Raw genomic sequence first — 27,906 nt, 5'->3', positions numbered from 1 at the left:
AATCTCTGAAGGCGCAGGTGGTACATATACGACCTGGAATAGTTTAGGGAATAACAGCAATGATACTTTAATGATTATATACTGGACACACTAGGGGGGGTTAATCCGGTCGCTTGTAAGCCGACAGGAGTAGGAAGGGGGGGGGGGGTAGAATCCGGCTGCCTCGTCCGGCCAAGGGTATCCCAGGTGAACCCACTGTAGTGCCGTTCAATGCGCCGGCGATCCTTGGACCACAGATGAAAGCAGGTGGACTCTTTGTGGGCCGGCGTCATCCGGTCCACGGAGGAGAGACGTGAAGCGACCTCGTCTTGCAGAGCGTCTCCTCACCTTGCGTCCTCTCCAGGGGGGGGGGTTCCAACACACGGCAGTGTCGGAGGTCTTTATCCATGGAATAATCAATGTATACAAAGCATAATCCGTGCCTGGGAAGGCGGGCTGTCGTCGGTAGAATAATCCGGTATACAGGTCCACTCGCTCGTCGGCTCTGGGGCTCCTCGGGTGCAGCTTCACGTGGGGTCAACCACCCTGGGTAAGCAGCCAGTTCTCTGCCCGAAATGATGGGGTACTGACTACGGTAGTATTCTCACCGCACGAAGCACTATATATTAACAGACTATTATTAGCTTAATAGACTACGTCCAACTCGACGATATAGTGCCAAATATGACTATTCAAATATTAATATACACGATGTCTCAATACCGATGGTAGGCGAACTTGGCCTTACTCCCACACGTGGCGTCGCGGGGAGGCTTTACGTCTGTGACTCTATTGGAGGGTAAGAAACTGGACTGAAAAGGAAGTCCTACTTTAGTAGCGCAGTATATATACGCACTATGAACAAATAGTCCCATTAGTGGTGCGGTAGCCAGATTCCTACGCGGAACTAGGACTTGTTCGTACATGTGGAGCGGTACGTTTGAACTGGGTCTGAGGGGTATGGCAGCCTGGCACCAAGGTCTCGACCAATAGTAGAATGGAGACTATTATGGGATGTTCAGTAGGCTAGAATGGATATTCAATGCATATTGTACAAGGAATATACAAGGGATATCAGGGAATATTAGAGAATATACAAATACAATTAAATATATATATATAAATAAATATATATATTCGGTTTAATCTGGCCCTTCACAACACTACTACTACAACTACTTATTGACATCGCTTGTTTAGTATGCTGTAATATTGAAATTACGTCTTTAAGTTGCAGGAAATAACAGCCTGAGAACTGTTTTACTGATTCTAATGGAATCACTGACCTGCTTCCACAGGAACTTCACAGCCTCCTCCTGAAGCAGCCGCTGCAGCCTCTCCTCCTTGTACCTGCTCTGCACCCTGCATCAAGAAGACAAACTTAAGGTGAGACACCCCAGGGCCCTGTTCCCCGTACCTGGCTGACCGAGTTAGCCGGATAATTTTCAGCATAGCTTGAGTTAAGCCAGACATTTCGGTTCCCCGACGTCGGATTTTCTAAATCGCTATGGTAACAGATCAGAAAGTTTGAACCTGCTCCGGAGCAGGGTTTAGTTCAGTTAGCTGGATGAACTATGGCCACACCCTCGCAAAGAAGTGCCAGCTCGCTTCCTGAAATAATTACCACAGTGTAGATCTGCATTATACCATTCTAAATTATGTTTTTGTGCTTCGTTTTCCTAGAGGGGGCTTTTGAAATGTAAAATAATAGACCTAAATGCTGATAATAAATCATATTCAGCCTATAGATTTACTTTGTCCTAAATAATGCACGTCATATTTATACGGATACGGCGCTCGGAGTCGCGATACACACTGCATGTGGTTATTTTAATAACGGATCATTGCAAATGTGAATCCCGCGGGGATATCGGGCGTTTGGCTCTGATTAGTTTCATATTCTCTGCTGTGGATGTATTTGCTTAACGGAGCGCCCGGATTGTGTTTCATTCAAGCATAAATTTAAGTGTCTATGCGTGGATTGTGGATTATGAATTACGAGGAATCTGAATCTGTGGATTGTTAAATTGTATCACTGTCACTCACACATTATTGTGATATTGTAACTGGGATTAAAATGTCTGATGAGATGCGCTGTTTGACGGATTTGAGAAATTGAATGAGCCGTTGACATTAATGCATTTGAGAAAATGCATTTATCTGTTCAAGCACTGTTATCTGATGATGAACATGTGTCACTGGTATAAACCAAAGGTTAATCAATTTAATGCATATGGATTATGTCCGAAACAGATTAAAACCTGATTAATAGTGAAACTGTAGCCGGCTCCAAGCCTCTCTGACACGTTATTTCGGGGGTCGCGCCTTGAAAACTGTATTTATATATAAAGTACATGTTACCTAAGCCGAGCGCATACAGTACTGTAAGGGCCATATGAGTGTTTTTGTTATGGATTATTATTATTATTATTATTATTATTATTATTATTATTATTATTATTATTATTATTATTATTATTATTATTATTATTATTATTATTATTTCCAATAGAAGGATATGATTTATGGGAATGTTATGGTTTATCTGTATAGCCAATTGAATATTCTCAGTTGTATTGTGGTGGTTCACGTGACAGGTGAACCAGCCACGGCGCAGCTGAGAACATAAATAAGTAATGGGAATCAGCTGGGGGTGTAGCCGGGGGAAAAGCATAGTTTTCTGGCCGCTTTGGATAGTCTTAGAAACGCTTTGAACATCGCTTTGAATTGAACCACGCTTATAGGAACAATAGGATCGCTTTGATCACCTCTCCCATGTAAACAATATCTTTTCTAAATAAATCGGATATCTGTGGTATCTGATAACGGAACTCAAAGTGTGGAGACTATTCTTTGGATGGAGCGTGTTGCAACTATTATTATAAATAATATACATTTTCTTTCAGACTCATAAAGTAAAATATAATACACACACATAGTTAATTGGTGATAACGTTTTGTCTTATTTGTTTTATTTTTCTTTATTGACAATGAAAGTGCAATGCTTGTTCGCCAACAAAACTAATGCAGTTTGTCTTTCAGCACCACGCAAGAGTGGACAGCTCCTGCCAACGTGTTCCAAAACACTGCAGCTGAGCTGAATTGTTTTTGATTATCATTAGAACCAGCTGTGTAATATAGGTGGCGTGCTCTTCGAGCACACAGCATGAAATGAAATGGAAATGAAATGTAATAGGACTTTGAACTGAACTGAACTGAACTGAAAGAATGCAAAGAGACTTTGAATTGAACTGAACTGAACTGAAAGAAAAAGAACTGAACTGAATTAGAATTTGTAACTAATAGAAAATAAAGGACCTTAAGATTTGATTCAAAGAAAAGCAACGATTGGACATTCCTGATTTCATTCTTTGTAACAAAAGCTGGTGCCGAAACCAGGGAGGAACAAAGAAAAGAAGTGCTTTGAAGACAAAGAAGGATCAAGGGAATGTACAGAAATGCCTACAGCAGCGATGTCCAAGACACAACTAAAGAAACTACTTCTGAAAAGAGGTGTGGTAAGGACTGCGATAACAAAATTACTCAATGTGATAGATGAGAAGACAAGAGTGTCATTAGAAGATGTGGATGTGGATTATGAAGAAATGCTGGACATGCTTGTGGAAAAAGAAATTGCATTGAAAGCCTTGAACACAGAAATTGAAGACGGAATTGAGGAAGAGGATTTTGAAGATGAACTTCAGGGTGTACAACGATATGAAGAGGATATATGTGTGCGTAAAACCAAATTGAAAAAGGCTATGAGAAGAAAAGAAGATGACCGTTCATCAGTGTGCTCCAACAAGGGATATGGTTTTGCAGTCAAACTCCCGAGACTGATCATTGATAAATTTAACGGAGAAATTAGCCTATGGCAAACGTTCTGGAGCCAGTACGACATGGCAGTTCATAGAAACCCAGACCTCAGCAAGGCTGACAAGTTTAATTATCTAAAGTCCTATCTCACGGGAAGGGCTGCAAACGCAATCACGGGTCTCGCATTAACCAATGAAAATGATGATGCTGCGATTAAAATGTTGGAAAACAGATTTGGCCGAAAAGATCTTTTAATCAATGCCCATATGAATAAGTTATTGAACTTGACCCCGGTTAAACGTGCAAACGACACAGTCGCCCTACGAAAACTATATGATGAGATCGAAATACAAGTAAGAAGTCTGTCAGCGCTTCAAGTCGTCTCTGAAATGTATGGTAGCTTACTCTGCCCTATCCTAATGAAAATGGTGCCAGAGAGCATAACGCTCGCGTTCAGCCGTCAAAGAGAGGAAGACGACATGTTGGAAGTAGATGGCCTAATGAAATTCCTGAAAAGAGAAGTTGAAAGCCGAGAAAGAACGGCAAACTTGATTGATCTGAACCCACAAATTGACAAACAAAATTATGAGCAAAGACATAGGCCTACCGCAGCCTATAGAGCGTCTACTGCTGCATTATATACGGGAGCGCCACAGAACTGCATATTTTGCAACAAAGCCAACCATATATCCAAATACTGCACGGAAAATACAGTCGAACAAAGAAGAGAATTCCTTAAAAGACAAGGACGTTGTTTTGTGTGTTTGGGGACAGGACATATGGCCAGAACTTGTAAAATGCAGGTTTCATGCGAGAAGTGTGGCCGGCGACACCACAAAGTAGTATGCGCTCAACCCCATGATATGCGCCCTTATGAACCAAGACAGCGCGTAGCGCAACAACCCACAAACCTACAAACTGATACTACCGTCGGATATAATTCGGGCAATAATAGCAATGTTTTACTCCAAACAGCAACAGTGTGGTTGGTTGGCCAAAACACAACCAGGAGTAAATTGACCAGATGCCTGTTGGACGGTGGGAGTCAACGTAGCTTTATAAGGATAGAATTGTCACGCAAACTAAATCTACCGGTAATAGGCTCTGAGGTAATACAATTACACACGTTTGGCAGCCTACAACCAAAACGAGTGCATTGCAATAAAGTACGGGCAAAATTATCCGATGTAAGAAATGGCCAAACAATCGAAATTGAATTACTGGAATCACCACAAGTGTGCACGTCACTAATGAGTGTACCCGGAGAGCCATTACGCACGGAGATGGAAGAAAAAGGAATGCTGTTGGCCGACGTAAAGGTCCACGGAATGGAAAATCAAGACGTGGAAATATTAATCGGATCCGACTACTATTGGAAAGTGGTCTCTGGGAAGATTGAAAGACTACAAGATGGACTAGTGGCAGCCGAGAGCAACTTCGGATGGCTCATTCAAGGAACGGTAACTACAATGCACGTCAGCACTATAACCAACGTCGGAGTGATGCATGTCAATGTAGATAATAAAACACTGTCTGACCAGTTACGTTTATTTTGGGAGCTAGAATCCCTGGGAATCAACCCTGAACTAGAAACTAAGTTGAGCGCCAATGATGAAATTGCTCTTAAACAATTCAAAGAAACCATTACGCACAACGGAGAACGTTATGAAGTGCAACTACCATGGCGCACAGATAATTTGAAACTGTCATCCAACTACGGAATTGCAGAGAACAGGTTTCAACGTCTGATGAGAAGATTCAAACATGATGGGAAACTCTTCACAAGATACAATGATGTGATCAAAGACTACTTGGAGAAGAAAATCATTGAACCAGTCGAAACCAATATCACCGGTAACCCATTGTACTACATGCCACATCATGCTATTGTGAAGGAGAAACGCGCAACGATGAAAGTCAGGGTTGTATTCGATGCATCATCACATGATGAAAATAGTGACTCACTTAATGACTGTCTATTAACTGGGCCCAATTTGAACCCTGATTTATTGAATGTACTACTGAAATTCAGACAACACAAAATTGCTTTCATGTCGGACATTGAAAAGGCCTTCCTACAGATCTCAATAAACCCGACAGATCGAGACGCACTGAGGTTCCTGTGGACAGACAAGACACCTCATACAGAGAATGAAAACGAATATAATGAATGCATAATGAGGATGACAAGGGTTCCATTTGGCGCGACTGCCAGCCCATTCCTGCTGTCAGCAACGATCAGACATCATCTGGAGGGATTGGAGTCAACATACCCCTCTACGGTAAAAGCATTAAGAGAAACTCTTTATGTGGATGATTTCATAAATGGAGCGGATACAGTAGAAGATGCATACAAGTTGTATAATGAATCCAAAATAATCATGGACAAGGCCGCAATGAAGATGTGTAAATGGAAAACGAATTCACCTGAACTACAGAACAAATTACAGGAAACGAAATCGGACCAGAATGCCCCAGTCAAGGTTCTGGGAATGACGTGGAGAACGACATCGGACGATTTCATGTTTGATCTGACAAGTATTCTACGAGAATCAAAGAATACAAAATGCACAAAGAGGACAGTCCTGCAAACAGCCGCCAGGTTATTCGACCCTATCGGGTTCCTGTCACCATTCACGGTGAGGGCCAAGCGACTATTCCAGGAAACATGGGAACGAGGCCTAGAGTGGGATGAGGACTTGCCCACCGATTTAAAGTCAAAATGGAAAGAATGGTATGGAGAGTTACAAACTGTCAAGAATATGGTAATTCCCAGACCCTACGACACTGGAACCACAAGTTCAATCACAGAGCGACAACTACACGTATTCTGCGATGCCAGTGAAACCGCGAACTGCGCCGTAGGCTATTTACGCACGGTTGGGAATGACGAAAGCACCTGCACGTTAATATGTGCCAAAACAAAGGTAGCCCCTTTGAAGAAGGTGACGCTACCAAGACTGGAGTTATTAGCAGCTCTAATAGGAGCGAGACTTTGTAAATATATATCGGACACCAGAGACACACCGATAAAAGCTTACCTTTGGACAGACTCAACAATCGCACTTCACTGGATAAAGGGCTCCGCCAACCAGTGGAAACCATTAGTTGCGAACAGGATAGTTGAAATCCAAAAGCTTTCCGAGCCAGAAGATTGGCGACACTGTCCTGGTAAAGATAATCCAGCCGATCTAGGCACGCGAGGAATATCCGCGGAAAACTTAAAGACTCAGAGCTTATGGTGGAATGGACCACAATGGCTAAGAGACGCGGACCCCCGTCAAATAGAAAAGGAAACCCCCGGGCATAGCCTACAAGAGCCCCTTGAGGAGACTGTCAAACAGTACCATGTTGTGACCGAAACGAAAACATACCTAACAGAACCTGCAATTATTCCGCTTGAAAATTACAGTAGGCTAACTACAGTTCTCAGAATTACTGCATGGGTAAACCGATTTGTGCATAACTCGCGCAATAAAAGTAAACGCCAAGGGCCACTGACGGCAGTGGAAATGAACACAGCAGAGTTATACTGGATTGCTGAAACGCAAAAGAGAGCCTTCCCACAAGAAATGAAGAAATTGCAAAAGGGAACGGATATTCACAAGCACTCGAAAATTAAAGATCTAAACCCATTCTTGGATAATGGAGTAATGCGAGTTGGAGGTAGATTGCAAAAATCAAGCCTCAGATATGGACAAAAGCATCCGTTTATTCTACCCACGCATGACGTATTTACAGAACTGGAAATAAAACATGCGCATGAAGAGGTAATGCATAATGGACTTCAGAACACCTTAACACAGCTACGTGAACGTTTCTGGATCCTAAGAGGACGACAAGCAACTAAACGGATTCTAAACAGATGTCTCATTTGCAAAAGGTTTACAACCAAGGCCAGTCAAGAAATAACAGCACCTTTACCTACGGACAGGACAACTGAAGCTGCACCATTTGAAGTGACTGGAGTTGACTTTGCAGGGCCGTTGTACGTCAGACCTAACCACAAAAAGGCCTACATTGCTTTATTCACGTGCGCAGTAACCAGAGCTGTTCACTTAGAATTAGTGTCAGACTTGACGACACCTAACTTTCTTTTGGCCTTCAGAAGGTTTATTGCAAGAAGAGGCATTTGCTCAACAATTTATTCAGACAATGCACAGACATTTAAAAGGGCATCACAGGACTTGAATGAAATATGGAAATCAATGAAATCCAACCAAGTGAAGGACTTCTTTGCAGAAAAACGGATAAACTGGAAGTTTATTGTGGAAAGAGCTGCATGGTGGGGTGGTATATGGGAGCGTATGGTGCGTTCAGTCAAGACCAGCCTCAAAAGAATTGTGGGAAAAGCATTTCTGAGCTTCGAGGAACTGCAGACCTTTCTGACTGAAGTGGAGGCAGTGATCAATTCAAGACCACTCACTTATGTGGACCACGAAAGCGAGGTGGCACCTCTAACCCCAGCTCACTTCCTGGTAGGAAACCGACTGACGACACTACCACCACAGACTGTAAAAGAGTCAAACATACAACAAGGAACTCGAAAGGACATGAACAAGAGATGGCGATACAGAGAACGTCTCGTCAATGGATACTGGAATCGGTGGAGAAGTGAATACCTGATGGAATTGAGATCTGCTCACGCATCCTCCACAAAGAAAACAACACCATTGAAGGAAGGTGATGTGGTACTGGTGAATGAACACATGTTGCCAGGACAACTCTGGAAAATGGGTAGGATACATGAAGTATTCCCAGGTCGTGATGGCAAAACTAGAAGTTGCTCAATACAGTTACCAGGAAGGAAAATGATCAGACGGCCAATACAGTTATTGTATAACCTTGAGATTAATTGATGAACAGTGTTCATCGGGCCGGAGTTTGTTGCAACTATTATTATAAATAATATACATTTTCTTTCAGACTCATAAAGGAAAATATAATACACACACATAGTTAATTGGTGATAACGTTTTGTCTTATTTGTTTTATTTTTCTTTATTGACAATGAAAGTGCAATGCTTGTTCGCCAACAAAACTAATGCAGTTTGTCTTTCAGCACCACGCAAGAGTGGACAGCTCCTGCCAACGTGTTCCAAAACACTGCAGCTGAGCTGAATTGTTTTTGATTATCATTAGAACCAGCTGTGTAATATAGGTGGCGTGCTCTTCGAGCACACAGCATGAAATGAAATGGAAATGAAATGTAATAGGACTTTGAACTGAACTGAACTGAACTGAAAGAATGCAAAGAGACTTTGAATTGAACTGAACTGAACTGAAAGAAAAAGAACTGAACTGAATTAGAATTTGTAACTAATAGAAAATAAAGGACCTTAAGATTTGATTCAAAGAAAAGCAACGATTGGACATTCCTGATTTCATTCTTTGTAACAGAGCGCGTACGAATCACCTCCCCGGTTGCCACTAGAAGCGGACCCAGGAAGAGGCCACTACATTAAAGATATCCTCATAAGCATCTATTAATTCGTATCAATTATACTCTTTGGGCTTGTTTGTATCTACTTATTCTGAAAGAGTTTAACTAGTTATTTTCGCTAGCAATAGATCTCATTCGATTATTCATTCCATTAAGCCTACTGCCATCAGGCACATTTAAAGAAATATAATCTGATTGATTGGGCCCCATTGGGGTAATGAGGGATTCAACATTAGCATATAGATTATGCATTTAACTTGTCTGCGAGGCTATTGAGCCATACTGTATTGTACCCATTCTGCAATATGTTAATAAAGTTTTAAATCAATCAATCAATCAATGCCGTTAGAAAATCAGGATTTCTGCGATCGACACCTGCTGTCTTTTCAGCTGAGGCGGCCGCGTGCAATTATCCTGAGTATCGAGTCTGGTTTGAATTAACGAGACTGAATCAACCTTCGAGGAACAGGGATAGCCTGGATTCAAACATCAGGTTAATTGAATCTGGATAATGGGACTTTTGATCGACTTAGTTGAACCAGGTACGGGGAATAGGGCCCGGGTGAATAGGCACAAATATTTGAATAGATATCACTATGAAACTTTCCTAGTTTGTTATGTACATAACAACTTAGAGAAAATGTATTGCAAGTTTTCTGAGATCTTATGTTTATGCAAAATAGGCATTACCTCATTAAATATGCACTAATTTACATATGACGTTTGGGTATAAATACCAACTTTGGATGATGCCAGATTAAAAAAAAAAATCATTATGTTGACACATAACACAGTGAACTTTGTACAAGGGGGATTGTGGATATGTCTTTTTATCATCCCATAAATCAGGAAATGCTGTCCACCTTAAAAGAAAATCAATTTTCGCCATGTTTTTTGGTCTAAATGTACTATAAATCAGGCTATGAATGATATATCAACAAACCCCTCTGTAGAAAGATGCAGGGTATATATATAGGAAGAAATGTGGAAAGTATGGTGTGTGTAGGTGCTATGGAATGGTAGATTTATACCCACGCATAAAAACTCATTTTTGGGAAAACGCCTTCAAAGTTTTGTATTGTAAAATGCCATAAATTTTTTCCGAAACAGCTATTTACAAACACAATACCTAATCAAACCATTAGTAATAGACAACCTAATAATAATAATGATGTTATTGAACTGAACAGAACTACACACAGGCTACAAACAGTGTAGTAACAGTGTAGTACAGTGTAGTACCCCCTAATAGGCAACAAAATATTTGAATAGATATCACTATGAAACTTTCCCAGTTTGTTATGTACATATAAACTAAGAAAAAAATATATTACTAAGAAATATATATATATATTTATGGATGCAATAAGGCTAAATGAAATAAAATAAACAACTGAATGTGTGTTGTTGACGTTTTATTGTCACTAGTTTCATAGAAGATATGTTTAGGAAGCAAAATATAACAAAATCTCAAAATCAACCAAAAAAAGTATATTTGCCTATTCACCTGGGGTGTCTCGCCTTAATTATGTAAAGATGGTAAGTTGGAGTGTTGTGTTCATTCATAGTTAAAGACAGTAGAGGTTGAGTACTTTATTATAAAGATGGTAAGTTAGAGTGTTGTGTTCATTCATAGTTAAAGACAGTAGAGGTTGAGTACTTTATTATCTAAAGATGGTAAGTTAGAGTGTTGTGTTCATTCATAGTTAAAGACAGTAGAGGTTGAGTACTTTATTATCTAAAGATGGTAAGTTAGAGTGTTGTGTTCATTCATAGTTAAAGACAGTAGAGGTTGAGTACTTTATTATCTAAAGATGGTAAGTTAGAGTGTTGTGTTCATTCATAGTTAAAGACAGTAGAGGTTGAGTACTTTATTATCTAAAGATGGTAAGTTAGAGTGTTGTGTTCATTCATAGTTAAAGACAGTAGAGGTTGAGTACTTTATTATCTAAAGATGGTAAGTTAGAGTGTTGTGTTCATTCATAGTTAAAGACAGTAGAGGTTGAGTACTTTATTATAAAGATGGTGAGTTAGTGTGTTGTGTTCATTCATAGTTAAAGACAGTAGAGGTTGAGTACTTTATTATCTAAAGATGGTAAGTTAGTGTGTTGTGTTCATTCATAGATAAAGACAGTAATGGTTGAGTACTTTATTATCTAAAGATGGTGAGTTAGTGTGTTGTGTTCATTCATAGTTAAAGACAGTAGAGGTTGAGTACTTTATTATCTAAAGATGGTAAGTTAGTGTTGTGTTCATTCATAGTTAAAGACAGTAGAGGTTGAGTACTTTATTATCTAAAGATGGTAAGTTAGTGTTGTGTTCATTCATAGTTAAAGACAGTAGAGGTTGAGTACTTTATTATAAAGATGGTGAGTTAGTGTTGTGTTCATTCATAGTTAAAGACAGTAGAGGTTGAGTACTTTATTATCTAAAGATGGTGGGTTAGAGTGTTGTGTTCATTCATAGTTAAAGACAGCAGAGGTTGAGTACTTTATTATCTAAAGATGGTGAGTTGGAGTGTTGTGTTCATTCATAGTTAAAGACAGCAGAGGTTGAGTGCTTTATTATCTAAATATGGTAAGTTCGTGTTGTGTTCATTCATAGTTAAAGACAGTAGAGGTTGAGTACTTTATTATCTGAAGATGGTGAGTTAGTGTTGTGTTCATTCATAGTTAAAGACAGTAGAGGTTGAGTACTTTATTATCTAAAGATGGTAATAGTGTTGTGTTCATTCATAGTTAAAGACAGTAGAGGTTGAGTACTTTATTATCTAAAGATGGTGAGTTAGAGTGTTGTGTTCATTCATAGTTAAAGACAGTAGAGGTTGAGTACTTTATTATCTAAAGATGGTGAGTTAGAGTGTTGTGTTCATTCATAGTTAAAGACAGTAGAGGTTGAGTACTTTATTATCTAAAGATGGTGAGTTAGAGTGTTGTGTTCATTCATAGTTAAAGACAGTAGAGGTTGAGTACTTTATTATCTAAAGATGGTGAGTTAGAGTGTTGTGTTCATTCATAGTTAAAGACAGCAGAGGTTGAGTACTTTATTATCTAAAGATGGTAAGTTAGAGTGTTGTGTTCATTCATAGTTAAAGACAGTAGAGGTTGAGTACTTTATTATCTAAAGATGGTGAGTTAGTGTTGTGTTCATTCATAGTTAACACTTTGATCACCATGGTTAAATTCATAATTTACCATCCCTAGCCAGCTCTATTTGTCTATGGAGAAGTTCCCCTTCTTTGCAGGGCTATAACCTTTTAAATTGTATTGCTAAATTGACATTATTATGGCCCATTCAATGTCCTATATCTATTGTTCAGGGTGTAGCAACGTTATACTTTTTCATTCACATATTCATACTAAAATACGGTCTAAAGTATAAGTATGTTTTTATCGTTTTCTGCAGCTTTCTCCAGAACTTGATTTATAGCCCCAAATGCATTATATTGATGATCAAATACAGTTTGGTAGCGATCGGTGCCAGATCAAAAATGTCAACTGGAGGTACTTCTAGAAGTTACTACGTATGATCTGATGTTGACCGGATGGGCGGGGGGTCGTTTATAATTCCGTGGGCAACGTTATATCATTCATCTAGTGTGGGTCATATGATCATCAGAGCAGTTAGTATAGCAGACATTAGAAAATAACTCTGAAACTCACCGTCCTCGCGCCGTTGGGGGATGAGCGTGGAATAGAATTCTTTCTATTATGGGATGTCGAAATATCCGATCCATCTCCAGGTTGTATAATAGTATATACATCCAAATCATGTTGTTTGTCGAGTTATTTGCACCGATCGGTGTTCACTGTGTCAAGATGGAGTCCTGCTAATGATAGCGAGTGCCCGGACGAAATATGGGCGAGCACCATGTCATCCACATGACTTCCTGTTGGGCGATCTGCTGATCGGCCACCAGATGGCGCTCTTGAACCGTTAGAGAGTTGAGTGGAGCTCAGCAGTATATCTCAGGTCCCCGGAGGAGAAATATGATTTCGATCACAGATTTTTGAAATATTGATATCAAAGACGTGTTACGGCGTCTTAGGCAGAATGAGCATGGCGGGCAATGACGAGTTTCGGCGTTTCCGGCGATTAAAGTGTTAAAGACAGTAGAGGTTGAGTACTTTATTATAAAGATGGTGAGTTAGTGTGTTGTGTTCATTCATAGTTAAAGACAGTAGAGGTTGAGTATTTTATTATCTAAAGATGGTAAGTTAGTGTTGTGTTCATTCATAGTTAAAGACAGTAGAGGTTGAGTACTTTATTATCTGAAGATGGTAAATTAGAGTGTTGTGTTCATTCATAGTTAAAGACAGTATAGGTTGAGTACTTTATTATCTAAAGATGGTGAGTTAGTGTTGTGTTCATTCATAGTTAAAGACAGTAGAGGTTGAGTACTTTATTATCTAAAGATGGTAAGTTAGAGTGTTGTGTTCATTCATAGTTAAAGACAGTAGAGGTTGAGTACTTTATTATCTAAAGATGGTAAGTTAGAGTGTTGTGTTCATTCATAGTTAAAGACAGTAGAGGTTGAGTACTTTATTATAAAGATGGTGAGTTAGTGTGTTGTGTTCATTCATAGTTAAAGACAGTAGAGGTTGAGTACTTTATTATCTAAAGATGGTAAGTTAGTGTGTTGTGTTCATTCATAGATAAAGACAGTAATGGTTGAGTACTTTATTATCTAAAGATGGTGAGTTAGTGTGTTGTGTTCATTCATAGTTAAAGACAGTAGAGGTTGAGTACTTTATTATCTAAAGATGGTAAGTTAGTGTTGTGTTCATTCATAGTTAAAGACAGTAGAGGTTGAGTACTTTATTATCTAAAGATGGTAAGTTAGTGTTGTGTTCATTCATAGTTAAAGACAGTAGAGGTTGAGTACTTTATTATAAAGATGGTGAGTTAGTGTTGTGTTCATTCATAGTTAAAGACAGTAGAGGTTGAGTACTTTATTATCTAAAGATGGTAAGTTAGAGTGTTGTGTTCATTCATAGTTAAAGACAGCAGAGGTTGAGTGCTTTATTATCTAAATATGGTAAGTTAGTGTTGTGTTCATTCATAGTTAAAGACAGTAGAGGTTGAGTACTTTATTATCTGAAGATGGTGAGTTAGTGTTGTGTTCATTCATAGTTAAAGACAGTAGAGGTTGAGTACTTTATTTTCTAAAGATGGTAATAGTGTTGTGTTCATTCATAGTTAAAGACAGTAGAGGTTGAGTACTTTATTATCTAAAGATGGTGAGTTAGAGTGTTGTGTTCATTCATAGTTAAAGACAGTAGAGGTTGAGTACTTTATTATCTAAAGATGGTGAGTTAGAGTGTTGTGTTCATTCATAGTTAAAGACAGTAGAGGTTGAGTACTTTATTATCTAAAGATGGTAAGTTAGAGTGCTGTGTTCATTCATAGTTAAAGACAGTAGAGGTTGAGTACTTTATTATCTAAAGATGGTGAGTTAGAGTGTTGTGTTCATTCATAGTTAAAGACAGTAGAGGTTGAGTACTTTATTATCTAAAGATGGTGAGTTAGAGTGTTGTGTTCATTCATAGTTAAAGACAGCAGAGGTTGAGTACTTTATTATCTAAAGATGGTAAGTTAGAGTGTTGTGTTCATTCATAGTTAACACTTTGATCACCATGGTTAAATTCATAATTTACCATCCCTAGCCAGCTCTATTTGTCTATGGAGAAGTTCCCCTTCTTTGCAGGGCTATAACCTTTTAAATTGTATTGCTAAATTGACATTATTATGGCCCATTCAATGTCCTATATCTATTGTTCAGGGTGTAGCAACGTTATACTTTTTCATTCACATATTCATACTAAAATACGGTCTAAAGTATAAGTATGTTTTTATCGTTTTCTGCAGCTTTCTCCAGAACTTGATTTATAGCCCCAAATGCATTATATTGATGATCAAATACAGTTTGGTAGCGATCGGTGCCAGATCAAAAATGTCAACTGGAGGTACTTCTAGAAGTTACTACGTATGATCTGATGTTGACCGGATGGGCGGGGGGTCGTTTATAATTCCGTGGGCAACGTTATATCATTCATCTAGTGTGGGTCATATGATCATCAGAGCAGTTAGTATAGCAGACATTAGAAAATAACTCTGAAACTCACCGTCCTCGCGCCGTTGGGGGATGAGCGTGGAATAGAATTCTTTCTATTATGGGATGTCGAAATATCCGATCCATCTCCAGGTTGTATAATAGTATATACATCCAAATCATGTTGTTTGTCGAGTTATTTGCACCGATCGGTGTTCACTGTGTCAAGATGGAGTCCTGCTAATGATAGCGAGTGCCCGGACGAAATATGGGCGAGCACCACGTCATCCACATGACTTCCTGTTGGGCGATCTGCTGATCGGCCACCAGATGGCGCTCTTGAACCGTTAGAGAGTTGAGTGGAGCTCAGCAGTATATCTCAGGTCCCCGGAGGAGAAATATGATTTCGATCACAGATTTTTGAAATATTGATATCAAAGACGTGTTACGGCGTCTTAGGCAGAATGAGCATGGTGGGCAATGACGAGTTTCGGCGTTTCCGGCGATTAAAGTGTTAAAGACAGTAGAGGTTGAGTACTTTATTATAAAGATGGTGAGTTAGTGTGTTGTGTTCATTCATAGTTAAAGACAGTAGAGGTTGAGTACTTTATTATCTAAAGATGATAAGTTAGTGTTGTGTTCATTCATAGTTAAAGACAGTAGAGGTTGAGTACTTTATTATCTGAAGATGGTAAATTAGAGTGTTGTGTTCATTCATAGTTAAAGACAGTATAGGTTGAGTACTTTATTATCTAAAGATGGTGAGTTAGTGTTGTGTTCATTCATAGTTAAAGACAGTAGAGGTTGAGTACTTTATTATCTAAAGATGGTAAGTTAGAGTGTTGTGTTCATTCATAGTTAAAGACGGTAGAGGTTGAGTAGTTTATTATCTAATGATGGTAAGTTAGAGTGTTGTGTTCATTCATAGTTAAAGACAGTAGAGGTTGAGTACTTTATTATCTAAAGATGGTAAGTTAGAGTGTTGTGTTCATTCATAGTTAAAGACAGTAGAGGTTGAGTACTTTATTATCTAAAGATGGTAATAGTGTTGTGTTCATTCATAGTTAAAGACAGTAGAGGTTGAGTACTTTATTATCTAAAGATGGTAAGTTAGAGTGCTGTGTTCATTCATAGTTAAAGACAGTAGAGGTTGAGTACTTTATTATCTAAAGATGGTGAGTTGGAGTGTTGTGTTCATTCATAGTTAAAGACAGTAGAGGTTGAGTACTTTATTATCTAAAGATGGTAAGTTAGAGTGCTGTGTTCATTCATAGTTAAAGACAGTAGAGGTTGAGTACTTTATTATCTAAAGATGTTAAGGTAGAGTGTTGTGTTCATTCATAGTTAAAGACAGTAGAGGTTGAGTACTTTATTATCTAAAGATGGTGAGTTAGTGTTGTGTTCATTCATAGTTAAAGACAGTAGAGGTTGAGTACTTTATTATCTAAAGATGGTGAGTTAGAGTGTTGTGTTCATTCATAGTTAAAGACAGTAGAGGTTGAGTACTTTATTATCTAAATATGGTAAGTTAGAGTGTTGTGTTCATTCATAGTTAAAGACAGTAGAGGTTGAGTACTTTATTATCTAAAGATGGTAATAGTGTTGTGTTCATTCATAGTTAAAGACAGTAGAGGTTGAGTACTTTATTATCTAAAGATGGTAAGTTAGAGTGCTGTGTTCATTCATAGTTAAAGACAGTAGAGGTTGAGTACTTTATTATCTAAAGATGGTGAGTTAGAGTGTTGTGTTCATTCATAGTTAAAGACAGTAGAGGTTGAGTACTTTATTATCTAAAGGTGGTAAGTTAGAGTGTTGTGTTCATTCATAGTTAAAGACAGTAGAGGTTGAGTACTTTATTATCTAAAGATGGTAAGTTAGTGTTGTGTTCATTCATAGTTAAAGACAGTAGAGGTTGAGTACTTTATTATCTAAAGATGGTAATAGTGTTGTGTTCATTCATAGTTAAAGACAGTAGAGGTTGAGTACTTTATTATCTAAAGATGGTAAGTTAGAGTGCTGTGTTCATTCATAGTTAAAGACAGTAGAGGTTGAGTACTTTATTATCTAAAGATGGTGAGTTAGAGTGTTGTGTTCATTCATAGTTAAAGACAGTAGAGGTTTAGTACTTTATTATCTAAAGATGGTAAGTTAGAGTGTTGTGTTCATTCATAGTTAAAGACAGTAGAGGTTGAGTACTTTATTATCTAAAGATGGTGAGTTAGTGTTGTGTTCATTCATAGTTAAAGACAGTAGAGGTTGAGTACTTTATTATCTAAAGATGGTAAGGTAGAGTGTTGTGTTCATTCATAGTTAAAGACAATAGAGGTTGAGTACTTTATTATCTAAAGATGGTGAGTTAGTGTTGTGTTCATTCATAGTTAAAGACAGTAGAGGTTGAGTACTTTATTATCTGAAGATGGTAAGTTAGAGTGTTGTGTTCATTCATAGTTAAAGACAGTATAGGTTGAGTACTTTATTATCTAAAGATGGTGAGTTAGTGTTGTGTTCATTCATAGTTAAAGACAGTAGAGGTTGAGTACTTTATTATCTAAAGATGGTAAGTTAGAGTGTTGTGTTCATTCATAGTTAAAGACAGTAGAGGTTGAGTAGTTTATTATCTAATGATGGTAAGTTAGAGTGTTGTGTTCATTCATAGTTAAAGACAGTAGAGGTTGAGTACTTTATTATCTAAAGATGTTAAGGTAGAGTGTTGTGTTCATTCATAGTTAAAGACAGTAGAGGTTGAGTACTTTATTATCTAAAGATGGTGAGTTAGTGTTGTGTTCATTCATAGTTAAAGACAGTAGAGGTTGAGTACTTTATTATCTAAAGATGGTGAGTTAGAGTGTTGTGTTCATTCATAGTTAAAGACAGTAGAGGTTGAGTACTTTATTATCTAAAGATGGTAAGTTAGAGTGTTGTGTTCATTCATAGTTAAAGACAGTAGAGGTTGAGTACTTTATTATCTAAAGATGGTAATAGTGTTGTGTTCATTCATAGTTAAAGACAGTAGAGGTTGAGTACTTTATTATCTAAAGATGGTAAGTTAGAGTGCTGTGTTCATTCATAGTTAAAGACAGTAGAGGTTGAGTACTTTATTATCTAAAGATGGTGAGTTGGAGTGTTGTGTTCATTCATAGTTAAAGACAGTAGAGGTTGAGTACTTTATTATCTAAAGATGGTAAGTTAGAGTGCTGTGTTCATTCATAGTTAAAGACAGTAGAGGTTGAGTACTTTATTATCTAAAGATGGTAAGTTAGAGTGTTGTGTTCATTCATAGTTAAAGACAGTAGAGGTTGAGTACTTTATTATCTAAAGATGGTAATAGTGTTGTGTTCATTCATAGTTAAAGACAGTATAGGTTGAGTACTTTATTATCTAAAGATGGTGAGTTAGTGTTGTGTTCATTCATAGTTAAAGACAGTAGAGGTTGAGTACTTTATTATCTAAAGATGGTAAGTTAGAGTGTTGTGTTCATTCATAGTTAAAGACAGTAGAGGTTGAGTAGTTTATTATCTAATGATGGTAAGTTAGAGTGTTGTGTTCATTCATAGTTAAAGACAGTAGAGGTTGAGTACTTTATTATCTAAAGATGTTAAGGTAGAGTGTTGTGTTCATTCATAGTTAAAGACAGTAGAGGTTGAGTACTTTATTATCTAAAGATGGTGAGTTAGTGTTGTGTTCATTCATAGTTAAAGACAGTAGAGGTTGAGTACTTTATTATCTAAAGATGGTAAGTTAGAGTGTTGTGTTCATTCATAGTTAAAGACAGTAGAGGTTGAGTACTTTATTATCTAAAGATGGTGAGTTAGTGTTGTGTTCATTCATAGTTAAAGACAGTAGAGGTTGAGTACTTTATTATCTAAAGATGGTAAGGTAGAGTGTTGTGTTCATTCATAGTTAAAGACAATAGAGGTTGAGTACTTTATTATCTAAAGATGGTGAGTTAGTGTTGTGTTCATTCATAGTTAAAGACAGTAGAGGTTGAGTACTTTATTATCTGAAGATGGTAAGTTAGAGTGTTGTGTTCATTCATAGTTAAAGACAGTATAGGTTGAGTACTTTATTATCTAAAGATGGTGAGTTAGTGTTGTGTTCATTCATAGTTAAAGACAGTAGAGGTTGAGTACTTTATTATCTAAAGATGGTAAGTTAGAGTGTTGTGTTCATTCATAGTTAAAGACAGTAGAGGTTGAGTAGTTTATTATCTAATGATGGTAAGTTAGAGTGTTGTGTTCATTCATAGTTAAAGACAGTAGAGGTTGAGTACTTTATTATCTAAAGATGTTAAGGTAGAGTGTTGTGTTCATTCATAGTTAAAGACAGTAGAGGTTGAGTACTTTATTATCTAAAGATGGTGAGTTAGTGTTGTGTTCATTCATAGTTAAAGACAGTAGAGGTTGAGTACTTTATTATCTAAAGATGGTGAGTTAGAGTGTTGTGTTCATTCATAGTTAAAGACAGTAGAGGTTGAGTACTTTATTATCTAAAGATGGTAAGTTAGAGTGTTGTGTTCATTCATAGTTAAAGACAGTAGAGGTTGAGTACTTTATTATCTAAAGATGGTAATAGTGTTGTGTTCATTCATAGTTAAAGACAGTAGAGGTTGAGTACTTTATTATCTAAAGATGGTAAGTTAGAGTGCTGTGTTCATTCATAGTTAAAGACAGTAGAGGTTGAGTACTTTATTATCTAAAGATGGTGAGTTGGAGTGTTGTGTTCATTCATAGTTAAAGACAGTAGAGGTTGAGTACTTTATTATCTAAAGATGGTAAGTTAGAGTGCTGTGTTCATTCATAGTTAAAGACAGTAGAGGTTGAGTACTTTATTATCTAAAGATGGTAAGTTAGAGTGTTGTGTTCATTCATAGTTAAAGACAGTAGAGGTTGAGTACTTTATTATCTAAAGATGGTAATAGTGTTGTGTTCATTCATAGTTAAAGACAGTATAGGTTGAGTACTTTATTATCTAAAGATGGTGAGTTAGTGTTGTGTTCATTCATAGTTAAAGACAGTAGAGGTTGAGTACTTTATTATCTAAAGATGGTAAGTTAGAGTGTTGTGTTCATTCATAGTTAAAGACAGTAGAGGTTGAGTAGTTTATTATCTAATGATGGTAAGTTAGAGTGTTGTGTTCATTCATAGTTAAAGACAGTAGAGGTTGAGTACTTTATTATCTAAAGATGTTAAGGTAGAGTGTTGTGTTCATTCATAGTTAAAGACAGTAGAGGTTGAGTACTTTATTATCTAAAGATGGTGAGTTAGTGTTGTGTTCATTCATAGTTAAAGACAGTAGAGGTTGAGTACTTTATTATCTAAAGATGGTGAGTTAGAGTGTTGTGTTCATTCATAGTTAAAGACAGTAGAGGTTAAGTACTTTATTATCTAAAGATGGTAAGTTAGAGTGTTGTGTTCATTCATAGTTAAAGACAGTAGAGGTTGAGTACTTTATTATCTAAAGATGGTAATAGTGTTGTGTTCATTCATAGTTAAAGACAGTAGAGGTTGAGTACTTTATTATCTAAAGATGGTAAGTTAGAGTGCTGTGTTCATTCATAGTTAAAGACAGTAGAGGTTGAGTACTTTATTATCTAAAGATGGTGAGTTAGTGTTGTGTTCATTCATAGTTAAAGACAGTAGAGGTTGAGTACTTTATTATCTAAAGATGGTGAGTTAGAGTGTTGTGTTCATTCATAGTTAAAGACAGTAGAGGTTGAGTACTTTATTATCTAAAGATGGTAAGTTAGAGTGTTGTGTTCATTCATAGTTAGACAGTAGAGGTTGAGTACTTTATTATCTAAAGATGGTAATAGTGTTGTGTTCATTCATAGTTAAAGACAGTAGAGGTTGAGTACTTTATTATCTAAAGATGGTAAGTTAGAGTGCTGTGTTCATTCATAGTTAAAGACAGTAGAGGTTGAGTACTTTATTATCTAAAGATGGTGAGTTAGAGTGTTGTGTTCATTCATAGTTAAAGACAGTAGAGGTTGAGTACTTTATTATCTAAAGGTGGTAAGTTAGAGTGTTGTGTTCATTCATAGTTAAAGACAGTAGCGGTTGAGTACTTTATTATCTAAAGATGGTAAGTTAGTGTTGTGTTCATTCATAGTTAAAGACAGTAGAGGTTGAGTACTTTATTATCTAAAGATGGTAATAGTGTTGTGTTCATTCATAGTTAAAGACAGTAGAGGTTGAGTACTTTATTATCTAAAGATGGTAAGTTAGAGTGCTGTGTTCATTCATAGTTAAAGACAGTAGAGGTTGAGTACTTTATTATCTAAATATGGTGAGTTAGAGTGTTGTGTTCATTCATAGTTAAAGACAGTAGAGGTTGAGTACTTTATTATCTAAAGATGGTAAGTTAGAGTGTTGTGTTCATTCATAGTTAAAGACAGTAGAGGTTGAGTACTTTATTATCTAAAGATGGTGAGTTAGTGTTGTGTTCATTCATAGTTAAAGACAGTAGAGGTTGAGTACTTTATTATCTAAAGATGGTAAGGTAGAGTGTTGTGTTCATTCATAGTTAAAGACAGTAGAGGTTGAGTACTTTATTATCTAAAGATGGTGAGTTAGTGTTGTGTTCATTCATAGTTAAAGACAGTAGAGGTTGAGTACTTTATTATCTGAAGATGGTAAGTTAGAGTGTTGTGTTCATTCATAGTTAAAGACAGTATAGGTTGAGTACTTTATTATCTAAAGATGGTGAGTTAGTGTTGTGTTCATTCATAGTTAAACACAGTAGAGGTTGAGTACTTTATTATCTAAAGATGGTAAGTTAGAGTGCTGTGTTCATTCATAGTTAAAGACAGTAGAGGTTGAGTACTTTATTATCTAAAGATGTTAAGGTAGAGTGTTGTGTTCATTCATAGTTAAAGACAGTAGAGGTTGAGTACTTTATTATCTAAAGATGGTGAGTTAGTGTTGTGTTCATTCATAGTTAAAGACAGTAGAGGTTGAGTACTTTATTATCTAAAGATGGTGAGTTAGAGTGTTGTGTTCATTCATAGTTAAAGACAGTAGAGGTTGAGTACTTTATTATCTAAAGATGGTAAGTTAGAGTGTTGTGTTCATTCATAGTTAGACAGTAGAGGTTGAGTACTTTATTATCTAAAGATGGTAATAGTGTTGTGTTCATTCATAGTTAAAGACAGTAGAGGTTGAGTACTTTATTATCTAAAGATGGTAAGTTAGAGTGCTGTGTTCATTCATAGTTAAAGACAGTAGAGGTTGAGTACTTTATTATCTAAAGATGGTGAGTTAGAGTGTTGTGTTCATTCATAGTTAAAGACAGTAGAGGTTGAGTACTTTATTATCTAAAGGTGGTAAGTTAGAGTGTTGTGTTCATTCATAGTTAAAGACAGTAGCGGTTGAGTACTTTATTATCTAAAGATGGTAAGTTAGTGTTGTGTTCATTCATAGTTAAAGACAGTAGAGGTTGAGTACTTTATTATCTAAAGATGGTAATAGTGTTGTGTTCATTCATAGTTAAAGACAGTAGAGGTTGAGTACTTTATTATCTAAAGATGGTAAGTTAGAGTGCTGTGTTCATTCATAGTTAAAGACAGTAGAGGTTGAGTACTTTATTATCTAAATATGGTGAGTTAGAGTGTTGTGTTCATTCATAGTTAAAGACAGTAGAGGTTGAGTACTTTATTATCTAAAGATGGTAAGTTAGAGTGTTGTGTTCATTCATAGTTAAAGACAGTAGAGGTTGAGTACTTTATTATCTAAAGATGGTGAGTTAGTGTTGTGTTCATTCATAGTTAAAGACAGTAGAGGTTGAGTACTTTATTATCTAAAGATGGTAAGGTAGAGTGTTGTGTTCATTCATAGTTAAAGACAGTAGAGGTTGAGTACTTTATTATCTAAAGATGGTGAGTTAGTGTTGTGTTCATTCATAGTTAAAGACAGTAGAGGTTGAGTACTTTATTATCTGAAGATGGTAAGTTAGAGTGTTGTGTTCATTCATAGTTAAAGACAGTATAGGTTGAGTACTTTATTATCTAAAGATGGTGAGTTAGTGTTGTGTTCATTCATAGTTAAACACAGTAGAGGTTGAGTACTTTATTATCTAAAGATGGTAAGTTAGAGTGTTGTGTTCATTCATAGTTAAAGACAGTAGAGGTTGAGTAGTTTATTATCTAATGATGGTAAGTTAGAGTGTTGTGTTCATTCATAGTTAAAGACAGTAGAGGTTGAGTACTTTATTATCTAAAGATGTTAAGGTAGAGTGTTGTGTTCATTCATAGTTAAAGACAGTAGAGGTTGAGTACTTTATTATCTAAAGATGGTGAGTTAGTGTTGTGTTCATTCATAGTTAAAGACAGTAGAGGTTGAGTACTTTATTATCTAAAGATGGTGAGTTAGAGTGTTGTGTTCATTCATAGTTAAAGACAGTAGAGGTTGAGTACTTTATTATCTAAAGATGGTAAGTTAGAGTGTTGTGTTCATTCATAGTTAAAGACAGTAGAGGTTGAGTACTTTATTATCTAAAGATGGTAATAGTGTTGTGTTCATTCATAGTTAAAGACAGTAGAGGTTGAGTACTTTATTATCTAAAGATGGTAAGTTAGAGTGCTGTGTTCATTCATAGTTAAAGACAGTAGAGGTTGAGTACTTTATTATCTAAAGATGGTGAGTTGGAGTGTTGTGTTCATTCATAGTTAAAGACAGTAGAGGTTGAGTACTTTATTATCTAAAGATGGTAAGTTAGAGTGCTGTGTTCATTCATAGTTAAAGACAGTAGAGGTTGAGTACTTTATTATCTAAAGATGTTAAGGTAGAGTGTTGTGTTCATTCATAGTTAAAGACAGTAGAGGTTGAGTACTTTATTATCTAAAGATGGTGAGTTAGTGTTGTGTTCATTCATAGTTAAAGACAGTAGAGGTTGAGTACTTTATTATCTAAAGATGGTGAGTTAGAGTGTTGTGTTCATTCATAGTTAAAGACAGTAGAGGTTGAGTACTTTATTATCTAAAGATGGTAAGTTAGAGTGTTGTGTTCATTCATAGTTAAAGACAGTAGAGGTTGAGTACTTTATTATCTAAAGATGGTAATAGTGTTGTGTTCATTCATAGTTAAAGACAGTAGAGATTGAGTACTTTATTATCTAAAGATGGTAAGTTAGAGTGCTGTGTTCATTCATAGTTAAAGACAGTAGAGGTTGAGTACTTTATTATCTAAAGATGGTGAGTTAGAGTGTTGTGTTCATTCATAGTTAAAGACAGTAGAGGTTGAGTACTTTATTATCTAAAGGTGGTAAGTTAGAGTGTTGTGTTCATTCATAGTTAAAGACAGTAGAGGTTGAGTACTTTATTATCTAAAGATGGTGAGTTAGTGTTGTGTTCATTCATAGTTAAAGACAGTAGAGGTTGAGTACTTTATTATCTAAAGATGGTAAGTTAGAGTGCTGTGTTCATTCATAGTTAAAGACAGTAGAGGTTGAGTACTTTATTATCTAAAGATGTTAAGGTAGAGTATTGTGTTCATTCATAGTTAAAGACAGTAGAGGTTGAGTACTTTATTATCTAAAGATGGTGAGTTAGTGTTGTGTTCATTCATAGTTAAAGACAGTAGAGGTTGAGTACTTTATTATCTAAAGATGGTGAGTTAGAGTGTTGTGTTCATTCATAGTTAAAGACAGTAGAGGTTGAGTACTTTATTATCTAAAGATGGTAAGTTAGAGTGTTGTGTTCATTCATAGTTAAAGACAGTAGAGGTTGAGTACTTTATTATCTAAAGATGGTAATAGTGTTGTGTTCATTCATAGTTAAAGACAGTAGAGGTTGAGTACTTTATTATCTAAAGATGGTAAGTTAGAGTGCTGTGTTCATTCATAGTTAAAGACAGTAGAGGTTGAGTACTTTATTATCTAAAGATGGTGAGTTAGAGTGTTGTGTTCATTCATAGTTAAAGACAGTAGAGGTTGAGTACTTTATTATCTAAAGGTGGTAAGTTAGAGTGTTGTGTTCATTCATAGTTAAAGACAGTAGAGGTTGAGTACTTTATTATCTAAAGATGGTAAGTTAGTGTTGTGTTCATTCATAGTTAAAGACAGTAGAGGTTGAGTACTTTATTATCTAAAGATGGTAATAGTGTTGTGTTCATTCATAGTTAAAGACAGTAGAGGTTGAGTACTTTATTATCTAAAGATGGTAAGTTAGAGTGCTGTGTTCATTCATAGTTAAAGACAGTAGAGGTTGAGTACTTTATTATCTAAAGATGGTGAGTTAGAGTGTTGTGTTCATTCATAGTTAAAGACAGTAGAGGTTGAGTACTTTATTATCTAAAGATGGTAAGTTAGAGTGTTGTGTTCATTCATAGTTAAAGACAGTAGAGGTTGAGTACTTTATTATCTAAAGATGGTGAGTTAGTGTTGTGTTCATTCATAGTTAAAGACAGTAGAGGTTGAGTACTTTATTATCTAAAGATGTTAAGTTAGAGTGTTGTGTTCATTCATAGTTAAAGACAGTAGCGGTTGAGTACTTTATTATCTAAAGATGGTAAGTTAGTGTTGTGTTCATTCATAGTTAAAGACAGTAGAGGTTGAGTACTTTATTATCTAAAGATGGTAATAGTGTTGTGTTCATTCATAGTTAAAGACAGTAGAGGTTGAGTACTTTATTATCTAAAGATGGTAAGTTAGAGTGCTGTGTTCATTCATAGTTAAAGACAGTAGAGGTTGAGTACTTTATTATCTAAATATGGTGAGTTAGAGTGTTGTGTTCATTCATAGTTAAAGACAGTAGAGGTTGAGTACTTTATTATCTAAAGATGGTAAGTTAGAGTGTTGTGTTCATTCATAGTTAAAGACAGTAGAGGTTGAGTACTTTATTATCTAAAGATGGTGAGTTAGTGTTGTGTTCATTCATAGTTAAAGACAGTAGAGGTTGAGTACTTTATTATCTAAAGATGGTAAGGTAGAGTGTTGTGTTCATTCATAGTTAAAGACAGTAGAGGTTGAGTACTTTATTATCTAAAGATGGTGAGTTAGTGTTGTGTTCATTCATAGTTAAAGACAGTAGAGGTTGAGTACTTTATTATCTGAAGATGGTAAGTTAGAGTGTTGTGTTCATTCATAGTTAAAGACAGTATAGGTTGAGTACTTTATTATCTAAAGATGGTAATAGTGTTGTGTTCATTCATAGTTAAAGACAGTAGAGGTTGAGTACTTTATTATCTAAAGATGGTGAGTTAGAGTGTTGTGTTCATTCATAGTTAAAGACAGTAGAGGTTGAGTACTTTATTATCTAAAGATGGTGAGTTAGAGTGTTGTGTTCATTCATAGTTAAAGACAGTAGAGGTTGAGTACTTTATTATCTAAAGATGGTGAGTTAGAGTGTTGTGTTCATTCATAGTTAAAGACAGTAGAGGTTGAGTACTTTATTATCTAAAGATGGTGAGTTAGAGTGTTGTGTTCATTCATAGTTAAAGACAGCAGAGGTTGAGTACTTTATTATCTAAAGATGGTAAGTTAGAGTGTTGTGTTCATTCATAGTTAAAGACAGTAGAGGTTGAGTACTTTATTATCTAAAGATGGTGAGTTAGTGTTGTGTTCATTCATAGTTAACACTTTGATCACCATGGTTAAATTCATAATTTACCATCCCTAGCCAGCTCTATTTGTCTATGGAGAAGTTCCCCTTCTTTGCAGGGCTATAACCTTTTAAATTGTATTGCTAAATTGACATTATTATGGCCCATTCAATGTCCTATATCTATTGTTCAGGGTGTAGCAACGTTATACTTTTTCATTCACATATTCATACTAAAATACGGTCTAAAGTATAAGTATGTTTTTATCGTTTTCTGCAGCTTTCTCCAGAACTTGATTTATAGCCCCAAATGCATTATATTGATGATCAAATACAGTTTGGTAGCGATCGGTGCCAGATCAAAAATGTCAACTGGAGGTACTTCTAGAAGTTACTACGTATGATCTGATGTTGACCGGATGGGCGGGGGGTCGTTTATAATTCCGTGGGCAACGTTATATCATTCATCTAGTGTGGGTCATATGATCATCAGAGCAGTTAGTATAGCAGACATTAGAAAATAACTCTGAAACTCACCGTCCTCGCGCCGTTGGGGGATGAGCGTGGAATAGAATTCTTTCTATTATGGGATGTCGAAATATCCGATCCATCTCCAGGTTGTATAATAGTATATACATCCAAATCATGTTGTTTGTCGAGTTATTTGCACCGATCGGTGTTCACTGTGTCAAGATGGAGTCCTGCTAATGATAGCGAGTGCCCGGACGAAATATGGGCGAGCACCATGTCATCCACATGACTTCCTGTTGGGCGATCTGCTGATCGGCCACCAGATGGCGCTCTTGAACCGTTAGAGAGTTGAGTGGAGCTCAGCAGTATATCTCAGGTCCCCGGAGGAGAAATATGATTTCGATCACAGATTTTTGAAATATTGATATCAAAGACGTGTTACGGCGTCTTAGGCAGAATGAGCATGGCGGGCAATGACGAGTTTCGGCGTTTCCGGCGATTAAAGTGTTAAAGACAGTAGAGGTTGAGTACTTTATTATAAAGATGGTGAGTTAGTGTGTTGTGTTCATTCATAGTTAAAGACAGTAGAGGTTGAGTATTTTATTATCTAAA

At 36.5% G+C, this 27,906-nt stretch overlaps 1 protein-coding gene across 1 annotated transcript in view; it reads right to left on the bottom strand.

Moving 5' to 3' along the window:
* Positions 1-27,906, bottom strand: part of cep97 (centrosomal protein 97) — a gene marked incomplete at its 3' end in the record, with an annotated part of 281,714 nt that overhangs the window by 9,969 nt on the left and 243,839 nt on the right. Inside the window, 1 exon segment of the mRNA XM_084314132.1 lies at positions 1,266-1,341. Within this exon segment, the coding sequence (XP_084170258.1) occupies positions 1,266-1,341 (76 nt within the window).

This window comes from Notolepis coatsorum, assembly GCF_963971535.1.
Source record: "Notolepis coatsorum genome assembly, chromosome: 5".
Taxonomy (NCBI): Eukaryota; Metazoa; Chordata; class Actinopteri; order Aulopiformes; family Paralepididae; genus Notolepis; species Notolepis coatsorum.
The sequence above is the reverse complement of the archived record's forward strand: the minus strand, read 5'-3'. Positions and strand labels throughout refer to the sequence as shown.